General features: G+C 40.7%; 1 protein-coding gene across 4 annotated transcripts in view; it reads left to right on the top strand.

Moving 5' to 3' along the window:
• fam184ab (family with sequence similarity 184 member Ab) overlaps positions 1-21,495 on the top strand; it is a 440,896-nt gene that overhangs the window by 169,210 nt on the left and 250,191 nt on the right. The window contains exon 1 of one of the 4 annotated variants that reach the window (XM_060915809.1): positions 5,108-5,228. The exons of the other annotated variants lie outside the window; for them this stretch is intronic. Coding sequence (XP_060771792.1) covers positions 5,205-5,228 — 24 coding nt within the window. The 5' untranslated portion in view covers positions 5,108-5,204. Of the gene's footprint in view, positions 1-5,107; positions 5,229-21,495 lie in introns of those variants that run through there. 4 annotated transcript variants of the gene reach the window in all.

Genomic DNA, 21,495 nt, shown 5'->3' with positions numbered 1-21,495 from the left:
AGTCTGATCTCGTCCTCTGTGTTCACGTCACACGACACTCCAATTAATTTGTTCTAACATGGATTGTCAGGTTTGATGCAAACTTGTTGAGTCCATGTTGAGCTCAAAAAAGTGGGACGTTTACTATGAATACTAAAATTCTGAAATTTGTCAATATTTAAATAATATTGGCTGGCTTTTTTTCATGGTCTATCAGATATATTCCATTTAGCTAGCATGATATTGAACGAGTCAAAGACGAGGAGCTGAATGGAATATATCTGATATACCATGAAAAAAAGCCAGCCAATGTTATTATTATTATACATACACACGCTCTCTTCCAGTTTTTCGATGTCCATTGGTATGTTTTTCTCTTGTAAACAGAGTTGAACCATGAGAGCCTTCTAGGCCTTCAGAGAAGGTCCAAACATATCAGCCTTTCAAATGTTATATTTAATTGCTTTCATTCTTTCATAATTTCATGATAGTTATTCTCTTCTAATTCTAATTTGGCCTCATTTGACAACCATGCAATGTCATAAACCATATTCATTGCTCATTCTCCATTGGGTAGAGTGACGTAATACACGTAGGATAAGCGATATGCTAACAATATTGCATGCTATCGAACCAAATGAATGAAACCCACTAGAAGGGAATAGAACACATGTTATTCTATTGACAAGTTGTCCTGTATGTACAATAATTCCTGATATTCTACTTTTCACTCAAGCATTTTCACTCACTCGTGCTCTCAGACTTCTGGACATGACTGTGCTTATGGTAAATTAATACAAAAACACCACACATTATGTCGTGAAATGGGTCCTCTGTTCCTCTGCCACCAATTAGTGATTTCTAAGAACAGGAAATGAATATAGTACATCAGCATGACTTGTATGAAATATTCATTAACATAATGAAGTTGTGAACTAATCGCCAGTCGTCCTTGTAATGGTGAGGGACATGCAAATGCTTTTATGTAATATTAGGAGACGCTCCCTAGATCCCAGGACCACACACCTCGCCATATCAGATCAGATCGTATCATATCATATCACATCGTCTCTCCAAGCACAACACACACAAAAAAAACCCCTCATCATTAGCTGATACAGAAAGCTTTATCAGGCCTCGGAAGGATAGGTTTGTAAGTCGATGATAGTTTTTAAAGGGAGCATAAATTTTTCCTATATGCATTTAGTCAAAATCAGAGTTTCCCTGCACACGTTTCCAACCGCTGCTAATTACTTTATGGATAAAGGTGCACCTTACAGTTTAGCAAAAATAATTACTGTAATTAACACTCTCCATGAAGCTCATTAAAGTCTGCGCTTTTTTTTTTTTCTTGCTTAATGCATATTCACACGCCTGACAGATCATGGGCTCCTGTGCACCTGCTCAATCACTGACTCTCTATTTCTGTCCTGTCAGTGATATTGGGTTGCCCAATATTATACCAACTGTACGACTGGTTTGAATGGTCTGCTACACAAGCTGAATTTGTTTTTTATTTAAGAACTGTATTCATTTTAATCTTCAGCATTCAGTGATATTTCTCATCACCTTTGACTTTGTTTGCAATAGACGTCATTTCCGCTAGTGAGCCGCCTCATTACATATTCAGATTTCCAGCTGACAGGCAGGCATCGTATTTATACTCCCACTCCGGAGGAAGGAGGGTATACTGGTTTACCTCTGTCCGTATCTCCGTCCGCCTGAAACACCCAACCACAAATCATAGCCACTTGGTACTTGGTACCAAACTTCAGCTTGGGGTTCTATACCATATTTACCGTTTTCAGGTCTGTGGCACATCGACTTCCTGTTTACCGACTGAGAAACATATAGCGTGGATTTACAAAATTTTCGTAACATTTTTCTTAGCAACCACAAATAACAACTGCTTGATATTTGGCACCAAACTTCAGCTTGGGGTTCTATACCGTATATACCATTTTCAGGTCTGTCGCACATCGACTTCCTGTTTACCGACTGAATGTATTTACGAAACATATAGCGTGGATTTACAACATTTTCGTAACATTTTTCTTAGCAACCACAAATCACAGCTGCTTGATATTTGGCACCAAACTTCAGCTTGGGGTTCTATACCGTGTATACCATTTTCAGGTCTGTCGTACATCGACTTCCTGTTTACCGACTGAATGTATTTACGAAACATATAGCGTGGATTTACAAAATTTTCGTAACATTTTTCTTAGCAACCACAAATCACAACTGCTTGATATTTGGCACCAAACTTCAGCTTGGGGTTCTATACCGTATATACCATTTTCAGGTCTGTCGCACATCAACTTCCTGTTTACCGACTGCATATATTTACGAAACATATAGGGTGGATTTTTACGCTATTTCAAATTGACAGTTTACCAGGATACTATTGAAATCCCTTGTTTGTTACTTGTTTCAGGGTTAATTATTTGTTGAAGTCAACATTCATAATAAGTGTCCTATTCCTTTGATTGCTTACATTCTGATATAAGCGAGAGCAGGGGGATACCTAAGTGAGCGGTAGCTCACAGTTGATCTCGTTGTTTAGTCACTGTACAGTAATTTCTTGTGTTTCGCCTCCAGATATACCAGATTGTTGCTCTGTATTTGGATGTTCAAACAGATCAAATTGAGAAAAAAGCAAAAGGTGTTATAGGATACCAAAAGAAGTCATGCACAAGGGTGAAAGAACGAAAAACATCTTAAAAAGATGCCATGAAAAATGGCTCGCAGACCTTTCACTGTGTTGGAAAGGAATCGAGAGTCTACATGCTCGTGTTTGCAGCGATCATTTTGTTAAAGGTACGTCTATCAACTTTATGGATCTAAAATCAAAACTTCTAATGTTAAATGAGTTTTCTTACGTTTTGGATGTCGTTGATGAAACGATGAAACTAGTTTGTAGGTCAGCCTCGATTGAAACTCGATTGTTGACGTATTGTTTCAGGTTGTCCGATGATGTCAATTCATAAGTCGTTTGAAATGTCATGAAATAAAATATAAGTTATCATTGCAAAAATGCCTCCAGCAATGCCGACTTGAATCATGTATTACACTTCAGCTTACATTACTTACTCTCGCAAAAATAAGATGATTATTGTCCTTTAGAAGTCTTTTTCCAACATCATGAACCCAGCCACATCGAAAAAGTTATCGACTTCAAGACTTCTGAAAGCTTTCATCTGATTCTTCGTATAAAACGATGTTTGGATGACCAGATAATTGGAAATGTCCGGAGACTGTATGTTTGGAAAGTTGTTGAAATCGCTTGAAAAGTCCGTCTTTTTTAAGCAGTAGGAGTCCAATCCATCACATAAATATATTTTTTCTTGATATCTCAATTTTACTTTTGGTTCGAGTCAGTTAATGTAGTCAGATGGAGAATGTTTTCCACAAGATGACGACAGATGTGTACTTGGCTTGGACGCCATCTTTGATTATTGCCTGCCACTTGGAAACCGGAAGTGAACCAGGAGGCAAAAAGTCACGTGATTGCAAACAAAGAATTCTGGACTATATATACTATACATCCAAAAGTTTGTACACCAACCATCACATCTGTATGTCCTTGCTGAACATTTTGTTCCAGGTTTATTCCTCCTTTGCTGTTATAATAAGCTCCACTCTTCTCCACTTGCCATTAGATTTTGGGGCGTGGCTGTAGGGATTTGTGATCATTCAGTCACAAGAGCTTTAGTGATGTCGGGTCAGGAGGTCTGGGGTGAAGTCAGTGTTCCAGTTCATCCCGAAGGTGTTCACTGGGGTTGAGTTCAGTCAGGGATCTGTGCAAGACACTTGAGTTCTTCCACACCAGTTTTGGCAAACCATGTCTTCATGGAACTCGCTTTGTGCACAGGAGCGTTGTCGTGCTGGAACAGGTTTAGGCCTCGAAACTGTAAAGGCCAATTTTTGCTAACAACCCAGTCCTCGCAGATAGCGTCGCAGACAGTGTCTGCGTAGCCCCCCCACCTTCGCAGACGCTCTGCGCGCACCTCCCAAAAATTGTGACCACCGCAGAAGCCTCGCAGACAACGTCGCAGACAAGAGGGCTCTGATTGGTCCAATCTACATCCGCTGTACACGCACTTCCGCTTCCCTACTTTCCCGGTTTGGTTTGTTTTCACGACCGCCATTTTTAAAAACACGAGCAAAGATGGAGCAGCACGAAGAGCGGTTGATCGAGGAAGTGAGGAAGTACGTACATCTATATGACTCCAGTTCTAGTCATTATAAGTAACCGGAGGATAAACACTCCACTAACCACACCCACCAACTACTCCTAGCGATTTCGCGACTTCGCGCCCCCTTGCGTTGTGGCAGTGAATAACATCGCGCACGCCTATTACTCCCCGCTCAACAATAAATTACAACTGTCTGCAAAAAGCTATCTGCGAAAGCCTTGTCGCAAGAGCATGCAGAGGCCTTAAAGCTACAGCATAAGCAGATATTCACGACAATTGTGTGCTTCCAACTTGATATGGGTGTGATGGGCAGGGATGCACATACTTTTAGCCATATAGTGTAGGATTTGGAATTGGAGTGAAATAATTAAATGCATTTCATTTAGGAGGTAATCAGACTGCTGGAAATTTACAGCAATTTTCAGTTCAAGAAAATATCGAGTGTTTTTTTTCCTTTTCTTTTGAATAGGAAATATGGACAGATTTCCCAGGCCGAAGCACACATTCGTCTTTCACTGTCCTTCAGCAAATTCCTGTTATCATTTATCACGAAGTATTGACTGATAGGAGGCCACCTATAATGGCTCTGAGATCTGAGGACGTGATTACACCTCCACCGCCGAAGGACATGAGCAGATTTGTCAGGTTGAAGTTCTTTTAGGTCACAAGTCAACCTGCCTGCCAAAACTTGGTGTACTTCTACAGGACTCAACACGGAGCTAGAGTAGTTTCACAACTCATTTAAATTGAGATCTCAAGACTGGCAGGCGGACAAAAGCTGGGAGGCAAATGCAACTGAATCAATCCAGGAAAAAGTCCAACACCATATCGCTTTACAGCTGCACACATTTTTCTTTCTTGTTTTTTTTTTTTTTTTTAGCCTGGATGTTATTTGAGGAAGGACATTATTCTGAGGTATTGCAGAGGTCACACGAAGAAATAACAACCTGCAAGCCGCAGTGACCAGATATCCGGAAAATCCAGAAAAATGACTTGGAAGGGAAATTTCAGTGTACAGCAGGGAAGATGTCGAACCTCCAGGACATGCAGGTGTGAAAAGTGTGTGTTTAGGCTTCTCTCTGCCTGCTAGAGGAGAAGACAGAGATATGATGGCACCCTGGAAGAGAAAAGCTCCTAGTTATTTTGGGGAAAAGAAATCCACAGTGTGTGTTGGTTTTAGCGCTTCATAGTATTCTTCACACACACACACACACACACACACACGCTGAGTAATGATGCACTGAAATGAAAATCCTTGGGCTGAACAATATGACAGTCCTAAGACCTAGATTTTAATATAATGCCAGTTATTTCATGGAACATTTCACTTTTTTGAGCTGATTTAGTATGTAGACCAAATCATTGCATGTTTCATTCATTCAGACGTAAATGCGGGGGAGGCAAATTTTGAAAATTTCATCTTTTTTGGTGCAATCTGGTGACTTCTGGAGCTGCAGTTGAGCCTTAAAAAGAAATGAAAGACGGGATTAATTTTAAGTCTGAATTATATTTTATTAGGCATTTAACACAAATTGTATTTACTAACTGAATAAAACGTTATAACAAAGTTTAAATTTAGCGTCTCATTCATTAACCAGAGCTTTACAAATCACTGTAATTATCAATAAAATCTTCTACAAATTCCTGCAATAAAAGCAGAAATCTTAAATTATCATTTCTATTGCACTTACGACAAAAATAAAATACAGATCGCTGCAATCTTTACGATATACAACAGAGACGACAAATGAGATTCAGCTAACTCTGAAGATTAATATTATGAAATATATACAACTGAAAATAATCGATACCTTTAACAAGTTTTGATTTTACAAAATATGCCTAATGCAAGGCGGCACGGTGGTGTATTGGTTAGCGCTGTCACCTCACAGCAAGAAGGTCCGGGTTCGAGCCCCGTGGCCAGCGAGGGCCTTTCTGTGCGGAGTTTGCATGTTGTCCGCGTGGGTTTCCTCCGGGTGCTCCGGTTTCCCCCAAAGACATGCAGGTTAGGTTAACTGGTGACTCTAAATTGACCGTGAGTGTGAATGGTTGTCTGTGTCTATGTGTCAGCCCTGTGATGACCTGGCGACTTGTCCAGGGTGTACCCCGCCTTTCACCCGTAGTCAGCTGGGATAGGCTCCAGCTTGCCTGCGACCCTGTAGAAGGATAAAGCGGCTAGAGATAATGAGATGAGATGCCTAATGCAGTTGTTACATCACAAAATGTTAGGAATCATTTTGATTCTGTTAAAAAGTGCAATAAACAGGAAGTTACAAATGAAAGGAAATTTTCCGATAGTTACTTGAAATGTAAATACTGTAAACGATACAAAAAATTCAATAATAATGGTAGTTTATGAAAGTACTATTTAAGATAATGTAAATCTTGGCGAAAGAGAAACCAATCAATACCGAAAGCGTGAAAGTGATGATCATGACGTTACCATGGGAACAGTCTTTTATGAATGCCGAAGTGAGCGCTCAGCGCTCCGAGTCCAGTGTGACTGAGTAAGGTGACAAGTTTTATGTTTCATCTAATTTAGGTTATTTAAAAACTATAATATTATTTGGCAGTGGGCACATAGGAAAGTGTAAAGTGTATAAAGTTTCTGTCAGTATGTTTATCATGCTTGTATGATTTAAAAAAAAACTGCGAAGATATTTATCTAAGGGCGGCACGGTGGTGTAGTGGTTAGCGCTGTCGCCTCACAGCAAGAAGGTCCTGGGTTCGAGCCCCGGGGCTGGCGAGGGCCTTTCTGTGTGGAGTTTGCATGTTCTCCCCGTGTCCGCGTGGGTTTCCTCCGGGTGCTCCGGTTTCCCCCACAGTCCAAAGACATGCAGGTTAGGTTAACTGGTGACTCTAAATTGACCGTAGGTATGAATGTGAGTGTGAATGGTTGTCTGTGTCTATGTGTCAGCCCTGTGATGACCTGGCGACTTGTCCAGGGTGTACCCCGCCTTTCGCCCGTAGTCAGCTGGGATAGGCTCCAGCTTGCCTGCGACCCTGTAGAAGGATAAAGCGGCTAGAGATAATGAGATGAGATGAGATGAGATATTTATCTAAATACGTGACATACTCATTCTAAACCTGCTGAGCTTTGCCGGCGAAGCTCTCAAAACTCGTAGTATTTTGCTTCCATTCAAGTCTCGTTTCGAAGTCTGACCAATAAGAACGCTACATTTTTGCCGATAAATTTGATTTTCTCGATTTAACTTCCATATCCGAAAAGCACGTGGGCCAGGAAACTGCTGACCATCAACAAAAATGTCCACAGAAATGCACAAAATTACTTCACAAAACAACAAAATTTTGGTTAGCACAGGTTAGTATAAAATTTATAGGCTGTGTTTTTTGAGACTTGGACGTGTAAAGCACGGCTCGCTAGCTAAGCCTACGCATTCGAGCAGGCTTGTAATACCCGAGTCCAGGACTTGGACTCGAGTCCGACTCGTGCCCTAATTTTAAGGACTCGTGACTTGACTTGGACTTGAGCACTGATAACTCGGACTTAGATTTGTGCATTCAGACTCATAAATTAGAGACGAGGACTAAATGACTCACACCTGCACAGGATTAAGCCGCAATCAGCGCACCTATATAAAAACTGTTAAAACACACTTCCTTTGCGAATCTGTGAGTGGCAAAAGTATGTGAACCTTTGCTTTCAGTATCTGGTGTGATCCCCTTGTGCAGCAATAACTGCAACTAAACGTTTGCGGTAACTGTTGATCAGTCCTGCACACCGGCTTGGAGGAATTTTAGCCCATTCCTCCGTACAGAACAGCTTCAACTCTGGGATGTTGGTGGGTTTCCTCACATGAACTGATCGCTTCAGGTCCTTCCACAACATTTCCATTGGATTAAGGTCAGGACTTTGACTTGGCCATTCCAAAACATGAACTTTATTCTTCTTTAACCATTCTTTGGTAGAACGACTTGTGTGCTTAGGGCCGTTGTCTTGCTGCATGACCCACCTTCTCTTAAAGTTCAGTTCATGGACAGATGTCCTGACATTTTCCTTTAGAATTCTTTGGTATAATTCAGAATTCATTGTTCCATCAATGATGGCAAGCCGTCCTGGCCCAGATGCAGCAAAACAGGCCCAAACCATGATACTACCACCACCATGTTTCACAGATGGGATAAGGTTCTTATGCTGGAATGCAGTGTTTTCCTTTCTCCAAACATAACGCTTCTCATTTCAACCAAAAAGTTCTATTTTGGTCTCATCCTTCCACAAAATATTTTTCCAATAGCTTTCTGGCTTGTCCACGTGATCTTTAGCAAACTGCAGATGAGCAGCAATGTTCTTTTTGGAGAGCAGTGGCTTTCTCCTTGCAACCCTGCCATGCACACCATTGTTGTTCAGTGTTCTCCTGATGGTGGACTCATTAACATTAACTAATGTGAGAAAGGCCTTCAGTTGCTTAGAAGTTACCCTGGGGTTTTTTGTGACCTTGCCGACTATTACACGCCTTGCTCTTGGAGTGATCTTTGTTGGTCGACCACTCCTGGGGAGGGTAACAATGGTCTTGAATTTCCTCCATTTGTACACAATCTGTGTACTGTGACTGTGGATTGGTGGAGTCCAAACTCTTTAGAGATGGTTTTGTAACCTTTTCCAGCCTGATGAGCATCAACGACGCTTTTTCTGAGGTCCTCAGAAATCTCCTTTGTTCATGCCATGATACACAAACGTGTTGTGAAGATCAGACTTTGATAGATCCCTGTTCTTGAAATAAAACAGGGTGCCCACTCACACCTGATCGTCATCCCATTGATTGAAAGCACCTGACTCTAATTTCACCTTCAAATTAACTGCTAATCCTCGAGGTTCACATACTTTTGCCACTCACAGATATGTAATATTGGATCATTTTCCTCAATAAATAAATGGCCAAGTATAATATTTTTGTCTCATTTGTTTAACTGGGTTCTCTTTATCTACTTTTAGGACTTGTGTGAAAGTCTGATGATGTTTTAGGTCATATTTATGCAGAAATATAGTAAATTCTAAAGGGTTCACAAACTTTCAAGGACCACTGTATAGCATGGATTTACAAAATTTTCGTAACATTTTTCTCAGCAACTACAAATCACAAATGCTTGATATTTGGTACGGAGCTTCAGCTTGGGGTTCTATACTGTGTATACCGTTTTAATGTCTGTCCCACATCAACTTCCTGTTTACCGACTGAATGTATTTATGAAACATATAGGGTGGATTTTGACGCTATTTCAAGAAGCAAAATGCTATTTCAAAATGACGGTTTACCAGGATGCTATTTGAAATTCCTGGGGAGAGACACTGCTCTTTACTTACTCGTTTCAGGGTTAATTATTTGTTGAAGTCAGCATTCATAATAAGTGTCCTATTCCTTCAATCGCTTGCATTCTGATATAAACGAGAGCGGGGGGGGGGGGGGATACACAAGTGAGCAGTAGCTCACAGTTGATCTTGTTAATGGAATGGAGGTATATTAGTTTTCATAAGTAATGGAATAGCACTTTCCCTAATATTCTTTTAAAAATATAAGTCTGAGAGCTCACGTTTGCAAAATTAATAACTTCTTTCGAAGGGATTTGGATGCTTGTCCCCAAGCACTTATTCCATAATTTAAATAAGGATAGATGAGTGACCAAATACAAGGTGATTTTAAAGTTTTTTGAGGTGCAAAATGTCTAAACTTAACAATAAGACCAATCGATTTACTGACTTTGGTACAAATGTAATTGATCAGATTTTTTTCCAAGAACGCATACTATCTATCAATAAACCCCAAAATCACTGAAATAAATAATCAGGAATTTTTATATTAATATCTGAATACATTTTTCTTTGGTGAGGGTGAATTTTTTTTTTAAACATTTAAAGGTGGTGGCACAGTGGTGTAGTGGTTAGCGCTGTCGCCTCCCACCAAGAAGGGCCGGGTTCATGGCCGGCGAGGGCCTTTCTGTGCGGAGTTTGCATGTTGTTTGCGTGGGTTTCCGCTGGGTGCTCCGGTTTCCCCCACAGTCCAAAGACAGGCAGGTTAGGTTAACTGGTGACTCTAAATTGACCGTGAGTGTGAATGGTTGTCTGTGTCTATGTGTCAGCCCTGTGATGACCTGGCGACTTGTCCAGGGTGTACCCCGCCTTTTGCCCGTAGTCAGCCAGGATAGGCTCCAGCTTGTCTGCGACCCTGTAGAACAGGATAAAGCGGCTAGAGATAATGAGATGAGACATTTAAGGGTAATTTATTCGCCATGATCCAGTTAGATAACTTCCTTAATTCACTGTTAACCGTAGATCCTAAAAGTTTTTATCATCAGCAAATAGAAAAAGCTTAAAAATATGTGAAGATTTAGTAATATCATTGATATACAATAAAAATAGTAGGGGTCCGAGTGCGGAGCCTTGAGGAACCCCACACTGGCAGTGTTCAGCGTTGCTCATAGAAGAACTTATTTCAACAGTGCTTTATTTCTGAAAGGTAAGAATGAAACCAGTTATTTACTATGCCTCTAATATTATAACAATTGAGCTTTTTTAACAAAAATTATATCAACTGTGTTGAGTGCTTTTTTCAACTCAATGAAAATAGCACAAGAATTTTTTTTTTTAAATCCATATTTGTTTGAATTGTATGAATGTTATGAGTGGTTCCAAGCAATGGGTTAGTCTGAAAATCTGTCTTTGTATCAAATATATATGGAATATAACGAAGGGAATAGCTTTTGAAAGGAAGGTGTTCATCATTGCAGTTCTAGAGAGTTGGAGAATCGATGCCAAGGTACATTTCGTGCTCTCCAGTAAAGAAAATGTGAATGGTGCTTCAGGATACGTGAAGGGTGCTTGCTTCAGGATACATGAAGGCCAAACGCTCATCTGCTACAGTTACAGCGCAGTTTATGTGCTGTTCAACAGTTCATCCATTAAAAATGAATTGAGTATGCGACATGTGAAACGTCTCCATCTTTCAAATATATTTTATTTTACTTGCCTTTTGACGTTTTAAAGATTTTCTTTTTTGTTTAAGATGAAAAGATGACTCGATGCATATAAAGATCGCTCCAGAACTTTTAAAATGAGAACTAAAATAAATAAATGAACACGCAAAAGGACAAGAAGCGACGTCTTTGATGAAGATGCTATCTCCTCTGATGTCCGCTGTGCAGGAAAAAAGGACACTTTAAATGATTATGTATTTTTATTAATTCATGTATTAAATAATAATTATGATATAGTATGATGCAAATTTATATATATATATATATATATGTGTGTGTTTGAGAGAGAGAAAGAGAGGGAGGGTATTACACGGTTGCGTGAAGATATAAAGTTTATCTTCACGTTTTGAATGGATATACCATGAGTGAGTGAAGCGAAAATATTTTCAGCACCAGAAGATAAACTTCATATCTTCATGCCACCATGTACTGTTCTTTATACTATATGGACACGTCCACAAAAAAAAATGCAAGTTAATCAGGAGAATTTTAATTAAGAACCGGTTCACCATTTTGTCAACGCGCGTCGTCAGTGGGAAAACACTGAGAGTGACGTCATCGGAGTGAAAGATCGGGAATTGTTATCCATACAGGACACTTTTTCGCTAGAATAAAAATGTGTTCTATTCCCTTCTAGTGGCTTTCATTCATTTGCTTTGATGGCATGCAATATTGTTAGCATATCGCTTAGCCTATGTGTATTATGTCACTCTACCTAATGGAGAATGAGCGTTGAATATGGTTTACGATATTGTATGGTTGTCAAGACAACATGACGTCACACGTCGGAGACGTAAAACTTCCGCGCTAGTGAGCGACTGTGACAATTTGTAAACAAACATGGCCGCCAGGTTTGCTTCGTTAAATACAGAAGATTTTGAGAGAATTTTGAAAGAGAAAGACGTATTGAACACCCGAATGGAATGCGTATGTATAATAATATTGGCTGGCTTTTTTGGGTGGTCTATCAGGTATATTCCATTCAGCTACTCGTCTTCGACTTGTTCAGTATCATGCTAGCTGAATGGAATATTTCTGATATACCACAAAAAAATTCAGCCAATGTTATTTAAATATGTTACTCAGATCCGTTTTTCAACAAGAGAAGATAAATTTCACATCTTCAAGCCAACGTGTGATTTTCTTTTTATTATATCGACACATTCACAAACAAAAAGTACCTAAATTTAATCAAAACAATTCATCGATTTCCTCACGAGTGACATATAGAGATTTATGTCACAGTTTTGGTTCTCCATGTCCTGGATGGAGCTCGTATGAAAAATACCAGTGTTGTATTTCCCAGTAAAACACTTGTCTCCATATAATATCTAATTAAAAGTTATTCCACGAAATTAAGTCGTACATGAGCTGATGGCCAACGAGGTGTGTAGTGCTGAGTCAGCTATAAGCCATGTATGAAGTGATTGAGTGGAATAGCTGTTTTATTCTATCCACATTCACTGGCTTTTCAGAAGCAGAGCATTTTTATTTTTTGCAAAGTCGATAAATAAAAACTGTATACAAAATGTCCAACAAAATAATTTCCGCTTAGAATGTAAACAAACTGGCAAAATGGCAGGAGCAATTTGTGAAAAATGCGATAATAATAGTTCTTGAAAAATTAAAAAAGGATATGTTCTTACCGTCAAATACTCATCTCATCTCATTATCTCAAGCCGCTTTATCCTTCTACAGGGTCGCAGGCAAGCTGAAGCCTATCCCAGCTGACTACGGGCAAAAGGCGGGGTACACCCTGGACAAGTTGCCAGGTCATCACAGGGCTGACACATAGACACAGACAACCATTCACACTCACACCTACGGTCAATTTAGAGTCACCAGTTAACCTAACCTGCATGTCTTTGGACTGTGGTGGAAACCCACGCGGACACGGGGAGAACATGCAAACTCCGCACAGAAAGGCCCTCGCCGGCCACGGGGCTCGAACCCAGGACCTTCTTGCTGTGAGGCGACAGTGCTAATCACTACACCACCGTGCCGCCCCACCGTCAAATACTTTTATTCCAATTTTTTTTTTTTTTTTGGTTGTTGAGTAGAGTTTCTATTTCGTCTTCGGTTGGTTCAGCAACACGCTCCGCCATTTTGTTTTTCTCTACTCACAGTATATAAGCTGATACCCTCGTAGTAGAGTAGCCAATCAGAGAGCGCGATTGCTCGTATCCAGTGAATGTGGATAGAAATATACAGTATATTGTATGTATATGTATGTCATGTGTAAAAGAAAGTGCACCCTCTTTCATGTCTGCCCCTTTTCCACCAAAGCAGTTCCAGGGCTGGTTCGGGGCCAGTGCTTAGTTTGGAACCAGGTTTTCTGTTTCTACTGACAAAGAACTGGCTCTGGGGCCAGAAAAACTGGTTCCAGGCTAGCACCAACTCTCTGCTGGGCCAGAGGAAAGAACCGCTTACGTCAGCGGGGGGGGGGGGGCGGAGTTGTTAAGACCGACAACAATAACAAGACCGCGAAAGATCGCCATTTTTAAGCGACGAGAAGCAGCAGCTGTACAAACATGAAGTCATCCATTATTATTATTGTTGTTGTTGTTGCTGCTGCTTCTTCCGCGTTGTTTTTGCTTCGATATTCGCGCCAAGGTTTATGCAAACGTAGCGACGTAACTGACGTATACAACGACGTAACTGACGTATACAGCGACGTAATGACGTGTCTTCTCTTAGCACCGCGAGCGATGGAAAAGCAAGCTGGTTCTCAGCTGGCTCGCAAGTTGAACGAGTTGTGAACCAGCACCAGCACTGGCTCCGAACCAGCCCTGGAACTGATTTGGTGGAAAAGGGGTAGTCTAGGTTTTAAGTGTCAGGACATAATAAAAAAATCATCTGGTCCTTACCAGGTCTTAAAATTAGGCAAATGCAACCTCAGATCACCAATAACACACGACACTCAGGTGTATGTTAACACAATGCCAAGAAGGAAAGACATCAGCAATGATCTTAGAGAAGCAATTGTTGCTGCACATCAGTCTGGGAAGGGTTATAAGGCCATTTCCAAACAATTTGAAATCCATCATTCTACTGTGAGAAAGATTATTCTGAAGTGGGAAACATTCAAGACCGTTGCCAGTCTTCCCAGGAGTGGACGTCCCAGCAAATTTACTCCAAGGTCAGAACGTGCAATGCTCAGAGAAATTGCAGAAAAAACAAGAACTACAGCTAGGACTCTACAGGCCACAGTTAGCATGTTAAATGTTAAAGTTCATGACAGTACAATTAGAAAAAGACTGCGCAAGTATGGCTTGTTTGGAAGGGTTGCCAGAAGAAAGCCTCTTCTATCTAAAATGAACATGGCAGCATGACTTAGGTTTGCAAAGATGCATCTGAACAAGCCACAAGCCTTCTGGAACAATGTCCTGTGGACAGATAAGACCAAAGTGGAAATGTTTGGCGAAAACCAAACACAGCATATCAGCAAAAACACCTCATACCAACCATCAAGCACAGTGGTGGAGGGGTGATGATTTGGGCTTGTTTTGCAGCCACAGGGCCTGGGCACCTTGCAGTCATTGAGTCAACCATGTACTCCTCTGTATACCAAAGTATTCTAGAGACAAATGTGAGCCCATCTGTCCAACAGCTCAAGCTTGGCTGCAATTGGGTCATGCAACAGGAAAGTGATCCCAAGCACACCAGCGAATCTACAGCAGAATGGCTGAAAAAGAAAAGAATCAAGGTGTTGGAATGGCCAAGTCAAAGTCCAAACCTCAACCCAACTGAAATGCTGTGGCAGGACCTTAAGAGAGCTGTGAATAAACAAATGCCCTCAAACATGAATGAACTGAAGCGATGTTGTAAAGAAAAGTGCACCAAAATTCCTCCACAACGGTGTGAGAGACTGATAAACTCATACAGAAAACGATTGCTTCAAGTTATTGCTGCAAAAGGTGGTTCTACAAGCTATTGAATCATGGGGTGTACTTACTTTTTCACACATGGATTCTACATTTTCACTTAGTTCTTGTTAAATAAATAATGACACGGTGGAATCTGTTGTGTGTTGAGGTCAGATTTGCAGAATTTTAGGACGTGGTTAGGATCAGATGATTTTTTTTTTTTTTTGTTATGTCTTGAATGGTAAAACCATGTGTAACTGGAAGACAACAACATCATGGTTAATGTTGTGAAATGTCTGAGAGATTCATTCTCTCTCTCTCTCTCTCTCTCTCTCTCTCTCTCTCTCTCTCTCTCAGAGCACTTATAATCAAGAGTCCTCCTACAAATATTAAAGATCTCCTTACAAAAAAAAAAACAACTTCACTACATCAACAGTTATAAGCATTACTCTCTTGAGCAGCAACCCATATTTAAATCTGTGTATTATTAATCTTAAATTACGCGGCGTGTCAACTGTACATGTCCATGTGTATGAGTTGTTGCTTGAGAAATGATAATGTCTCAAACCGAGCGCATTAATCGTTCATGTTACAGCTGCTCCGACTTGTGCTGTTATATGAAAATTGTATACACATTCTGACCAATCAGATTGATTGATTGATTGATTGAAGCAAGTGCTTTGGTATAAAATGTTCTCAAGAGAGTTGATCTTGTGGCTAAATAAACACAACCCCCACAGCTAGGCTTCATAATCGAGTGGAAAGACTTCGCGGAAGAGTGGAGCTTATTATAACGGCAAAGAGGGAATGAATCTGGAACGCACATATAGTGGTCAGGTGTGCACAAACTTTTGGTCACATTTCAGTGTGACATAGTGTGGTTACTAAGTCAGAATAACTTTTATAAGACACGCCTCTGGGGTGGCACGGTGGTGTAGTGGTTAGCGCTGTCGCCTCACAGCAAGAAGGTCCGGGTTCGAGCCCCGTGGCCGGCGAGGGCCTTTCTGTGCGGAGTTTGCATGTTCTCCCTGTGTCCGCGTGGGTTTCCTCCGGGTGCTCCGGTTTCCCCCACAGTCCAAAGACATGCAGGTTAGGTTAACTGGTGACTCTAAATTGACCGTAGGTGTGAATGTGAGTGTGAATGGTTGTCTGTGTCTATGTGTCAGCCCTGTGATGACCTGGCGACTTGTCCAGGGTGTACCCCGCCTTTCGCCCGTAGTCAGCTGGGATAGGCTCCAGCTTGCCTGCGACCCTGTAGAACAGGATAAAGCGGCTAGAGATAATGAGATGAGAAGACACGCCTCTGTCTTAGGTAAACTCCGCCCTGTGTGTAACTCTGATGTCACCTCACATTATTCATAGAGGTCTGAAGAATGAATGACGTGTGTAAGGAATGTTGCTATTAAATCCTCAGAAAAGTGCATGCAAAGCAGCTCTGAGTTCCGTATGAGCTATTGAGGTTTTTATTACCCAAAGCCATTCACTAAGCCCTGGAGAGTTCAGTTAAACATTACGATCGATCTCGAATAACCAATTCCGTAAGCAGAAAGGATCCAAGAGCTAAAGTGCACTTTCAGACCGACCTGCTTTTCTCACCAGCCCATTGTGTGAAAGTGGAGTGTGAAGATAATGACTGCTCTTCTGTCTCTCGGACTTGACTGGCCATTATAAGATGAAGATGACTCCTTCAGTCCACTCTGTGGCTTAGTCATTGTTTGAACAAAGCTGTTCATGCAGAATGGGACTCTGGACAGACAATTACGGGAGTGGACTCGAAGTGTGATGCACAAAGTGGAAGACTCTGAATCAGGAGTCATGTTTTATTTCCAGTGATAATTACAGGCACGGGCGGCACGGTGGCGTAGTGGTTAGCGCTGTCGCCTCATAGCAAGAAGGTCCGGGTTCGAGCCCCGTGGCCGGCGAGGATCTTTCTGTGCGGAGTTTGCATGTTCTCCCCGTGTCCATGTGGGTTTCCTCTGGGTGCTCCGGTTTCCCCCACAGACATGCAGGTTAGGTTAACTGGTGACTCTAAATTGAGCGTAGGTGTGAATGTGAGTGTGAATGGTTGTCTGTGTCTATGTGTCAGCCCTGTGATGACCTGGCGACTTGTCCAGGGTGTACCCCGCCTTTTGCCCGTAGTCAGCTGGGATAGGCTCCAGCTTGCCTGCGACCCTGTAGAAGGATAAAGCGGCTAGAGATAATGAGAGATGAGATAAAAGTAATATACTCACTAATACAGTATATTTAAATAATATTGTCTGGCGTTGAGTGGTATATCAGATATATTCCATTCAGCTAGCATGATACTGAACAAGTTGAAGACGAATAGCGGAATGGAATATATCTGATATACCATGGAAAAAAAAAGACAGCCAATATTTTTATTATTATTATTATTATTATTATTATTATTATACATGCACATTCCTTTCGGGTGTTCAACGCATCTTTCTCTTTCAAAATTCTTTCAAAATCTTCCGTATTTAACAAAGCAAACCTGGCAGCCATGTTTGTGTACAAATTGTCACAGTCCCTCGCTAGCGCAGAAGTTTTACATCTCCAATGTGTCTCTTTTCCAGTTTTTCGATGTCCGTTGGTATGTTTTTCTCTTGTAAATATGCATCAAGTATATCTAATGAAGTTTTCGTAGCCTTTCGGGTGTTCAGCGCGTCTGTCTCTTTCCCGGCGAACAAAGAAATGCTTCTGCGCATGCACAGCAGAAAGCTCTCTCATTGGATTTTCGCATCAGTTCCGACATGTGACATCATGTTGTCTTGACAACCATGCAATATCGTAAACCATATTCAACGCTCATTCTCCATTGGGTAGAGTGACTTAATATATGTAGGATAAGCGTGTATGCTAACAATATTGCATGCTATCAAGCCAAATGAATGAAACCTGCTAGAAGGGAATGGAACACACATTTTTATTCTATCGAAAAAGTGTTTTGTATGGATAATAATAATTTTTATTTTTAGCTCATCCGGCCGATAGGCAATGAGCTTATGCCATCATGTGTGGTCTGTTGTCCGTCCGTCCGTCGTCGTCCACATTTAATGAAAATCACTTCTTCTCCCTCAATTCTTCACTGCTTTTGATTCTTTCTGGCATGAAGGTAGGGTTACCTAGGGTGCATATAACTACTACCCAGATGTGTTTAATTACAATTATTAATGAAGTGATGGACTAATTAAGCCTTAAAAGGTCTCATTGCATCGTTTTTTCATTAATTGTGCGGTGGTCTCTAGTATGAATGAATGCCCTGTGAGCCGGTTTTGGTGAAAAAAATGCTGTGATTCTCCTGTTTCAGGCTGTTCTAGTTTGGTGGAGGAGTGGGTGGCGGGAGAACGACAGGATTTCAGCTCTTACTCATTAATATTCATGACATGTAAACATGTTACCTCTGATTGGCTAACAGCAATCAGTAAACGTGTTACCTCTGATTGGCTAACAGCCCTGTGATGCTACCTCCAGTGGGTCAGAACAAGCGGATGTGGGTGTCTTTGTAAAAACTGTTTCGATTGGCTATTATGGTCTCGACATCGATGTTTTGACCAATAACAATGTAGATAACTCGAATTTTACATCACATTCAACGAGATTTAAACGAGACTAAAGATGGCGGCTTACAAATAATGTGTAAACATCGTTGGAGTTAATAAAGTTTGAACAGCATGAAGGAACACACCCCAACCCCCGAAATTAATTTTAAAAAAATTCTCAACGGATTTGGCATAATATAAAAAGGTCGTTTTTTACTTAGAAAAAGCGGAAATCCGCCGAAAAGCGGAAAACTCTCATCCCTGCCTAGCTTGTGACCATGTCATGCATGCTAACGTGGAGAATATGAATATGCTATTTTGTAACAAAAACCTTCGAACAAAAAGTTCATGTTTTACTTACAGCTTGTGAGCTGGTGGTCGATCGTCTTGACGGTACAGATCCAGGGATTAAAAACAACCTCGAAGCAAAACCACTACTGAAGTCACCGAAGTTTGAAAAGTCACTGTGGTTGAAATGATCAGAACACAGTACTAACGCTGCATTATACTTCGCTGGTCGTGTTCCAAAGATAAATTCCAACCATTTCTTCTTCACCTCTTCTATCTTGCAACATTGCTCCGCTTAGGTTTCGTTTCTATCAGCGGCTCCAGCCCGACTTTGGATGCTCGTAACTCGGGTAGGGGAGGTCCCAGCCTCCCCAAACTTGCCAGCCAGCGACCTCTGCCCTCTCCCCAACGAACCAGCGCTGCCAGGGCAGGCTAGCCCCGCGCCTCGGGACGTAATTCGCCCCGAGGCGAGCCGCGGTGCTCCGCTTAGGTTTCGTTTCTGTTGGCGACTCCAGCCCGACTTTGAACGCTCGTAACTCGCACAGGGGAGGTCCCAGCCTCCCCAAACATGCAACGTTGATGGGTTACTGCCACAAATAACACAGGCACAAACTTGTTCAGCCATGTTTTCAACTTGCTGTTAGGTCCTCTTCGTTAGCTACTGACGAGATGGGCTCTGCTATCTCTCTTCGCGCTTAAATCCGAACTTTATTCCCGTGGGCGGTCGCAAGCCAAGGTGGGCGAGGCCATGAATACTAATTTTCGAAGTGACGTAAGTTCGTAGGGCTTTTTCAGATTCGATCGTTTTTCCAACTATTTTCTTTCATAAGCTAATACAGGGAATGGGAGTAGAATTACATTTTCACATGCAGCATGCATATGCAACTCGGAGTGAACTATGGTATTTCAAAAAGAGCCAGTATTAAACGTTTTTGGTGGAAGGGCACGTTTAATGAACAGTTCAACAAAAATCACCTGTTCTCGGTCAATTCCTCGCCATTTTGGATTCTTTCTGATAAATAGGTAGGTATTCCTAGGGTGGCTATAGCGTCTATATATAGCCTGTATATAGCTTGCAGCATTTATTGCGCAACGTAGCCCACTTTAGATCGTTCCTTCTGGACTAGACGGGGCCGGAGTGAGCTACGCCGTCATTGACGATCTTGTTGTTATTATTTTATCATTGACTCTTATTATTTATGAGGAAAGTATCTGGTGTTTATGATTCAGTTATGTTTTCATTAATGTGTATCAATCAATTAATTTATATACTTTTAAATTCTGAATGCCTTCAAATTGAAAATGAGCTGTAGCCGGTTATAAGTGCAAAATGTTAACGCGTATTTCGTATTTAAGCTTCTGTCTAAAATGTTGCCTTGTGATTAGCGAGTTGTGATTTTCTAAAAAAAAAAATTAAAAAAGAGCAAAAATGTTTTCAAGTACGTTTACAATTAATTTAAACTTTAAATTAATTGTAAACGTACTTGAAAACATTTTTGTATAAATTTTTGAAAACATTTCTTATAAAGGCAGCATCTTTACTCGTGCTAAAATGATAAACATTGTTTGCCACACCTGCAGGAAACCACAAAAGTGAAAAAAAAAAACCCACCAAAGCTTTCTTACAAAGGCAGCACGTCGTGCTCGAATGAGAACATCGAATCACATTAACATATTATGCGCTCTCGTATTTGAATTAGAATTTGATTGAAATGTAACAGTTTTAAAACGTTGCAACACGGTAAATGCGCAAATTCATTACAAAGGGAGATCACATCGAGGCATGTAGTCTACCAGCCAGATACGGGGAAAATATATGATTTTCATCCGTGTTTAAAACACTAGCAACACAACCCTGTCATTACAAGGTTATGAAAATGAATTGAGAATGAATTTAATTTGCAAAAAAGTTAACATATGAGTGATTCCACGCTTATGGGTACTGAAATGGGGACATGAACTTATTTTTAAAAATTCACCTAAAACCATTTCTTTTTTTACCATCAGGTCACAAAACATGTAATCTTTAATGAATGATATGTTAAAAGATAACTTTAATTTTCTGAGATGTAATAAAAACATATTTATATGCCAAAGTCAAGCCTATGAGTTCCAAAATGATGTCTGTTACATTACTTCTGTTACGATTGTCCATCTCGCGTCTGTTACAAATTAATTACAATCTAGCTCTATACCATGTTAATCTTATTGAAAGAATGTGTATGTTTATTCTACTACACATGTTTATTAATTATATTTGCTAAAACATCACCTTCCTATGTTTCAAAAAGTAATTCTACATTGTTAAAATTGAGAATATATATGTCCACAACACTTCTGTTACGTTCTGACTTTGGCATATAAATATGTTTTTATTACATCTCAGAAAATTAAAGTTATCTTTGAACATATCATTCATTAAAGATTACATGTTTTGTGACCTGATGGTAAAAAAAGAAATGGTTTTAGGTGAATTTTTAAAAATAAGTTCATGTCCCGGGCGGCACGGTGGTGTAGTGGTTAGCGCTGTTGCCTCACAGCAAGAAGGTCCTGGGTTCGAGCCCCGGGGCCGGCGAGGGCCTTTCTGTGCGGAGTTTGCATGTTCTCCCCGTGTCCGCGTGGGTTTCC

Source organism: Neoarius graeffei, chromosome 3 (genome assembly GCF_027579695.1).
Source record: "Neoarius graeffei isolate fNeoGra1 chromosome 3, fNeoGra1.pri, whole genome shotgun sequence".
NCBI classification, from domain to species: Eukaryota; Metazoa; Chordata; class Actinopteri; order Siluriformes; family Ariidae; genus Neoarius; species Neoarius graeffei.
Note: the sequence above shows the minus strand (reverse complement) of the source record. Positions and strands in the feature narration are given on the sequence as shown.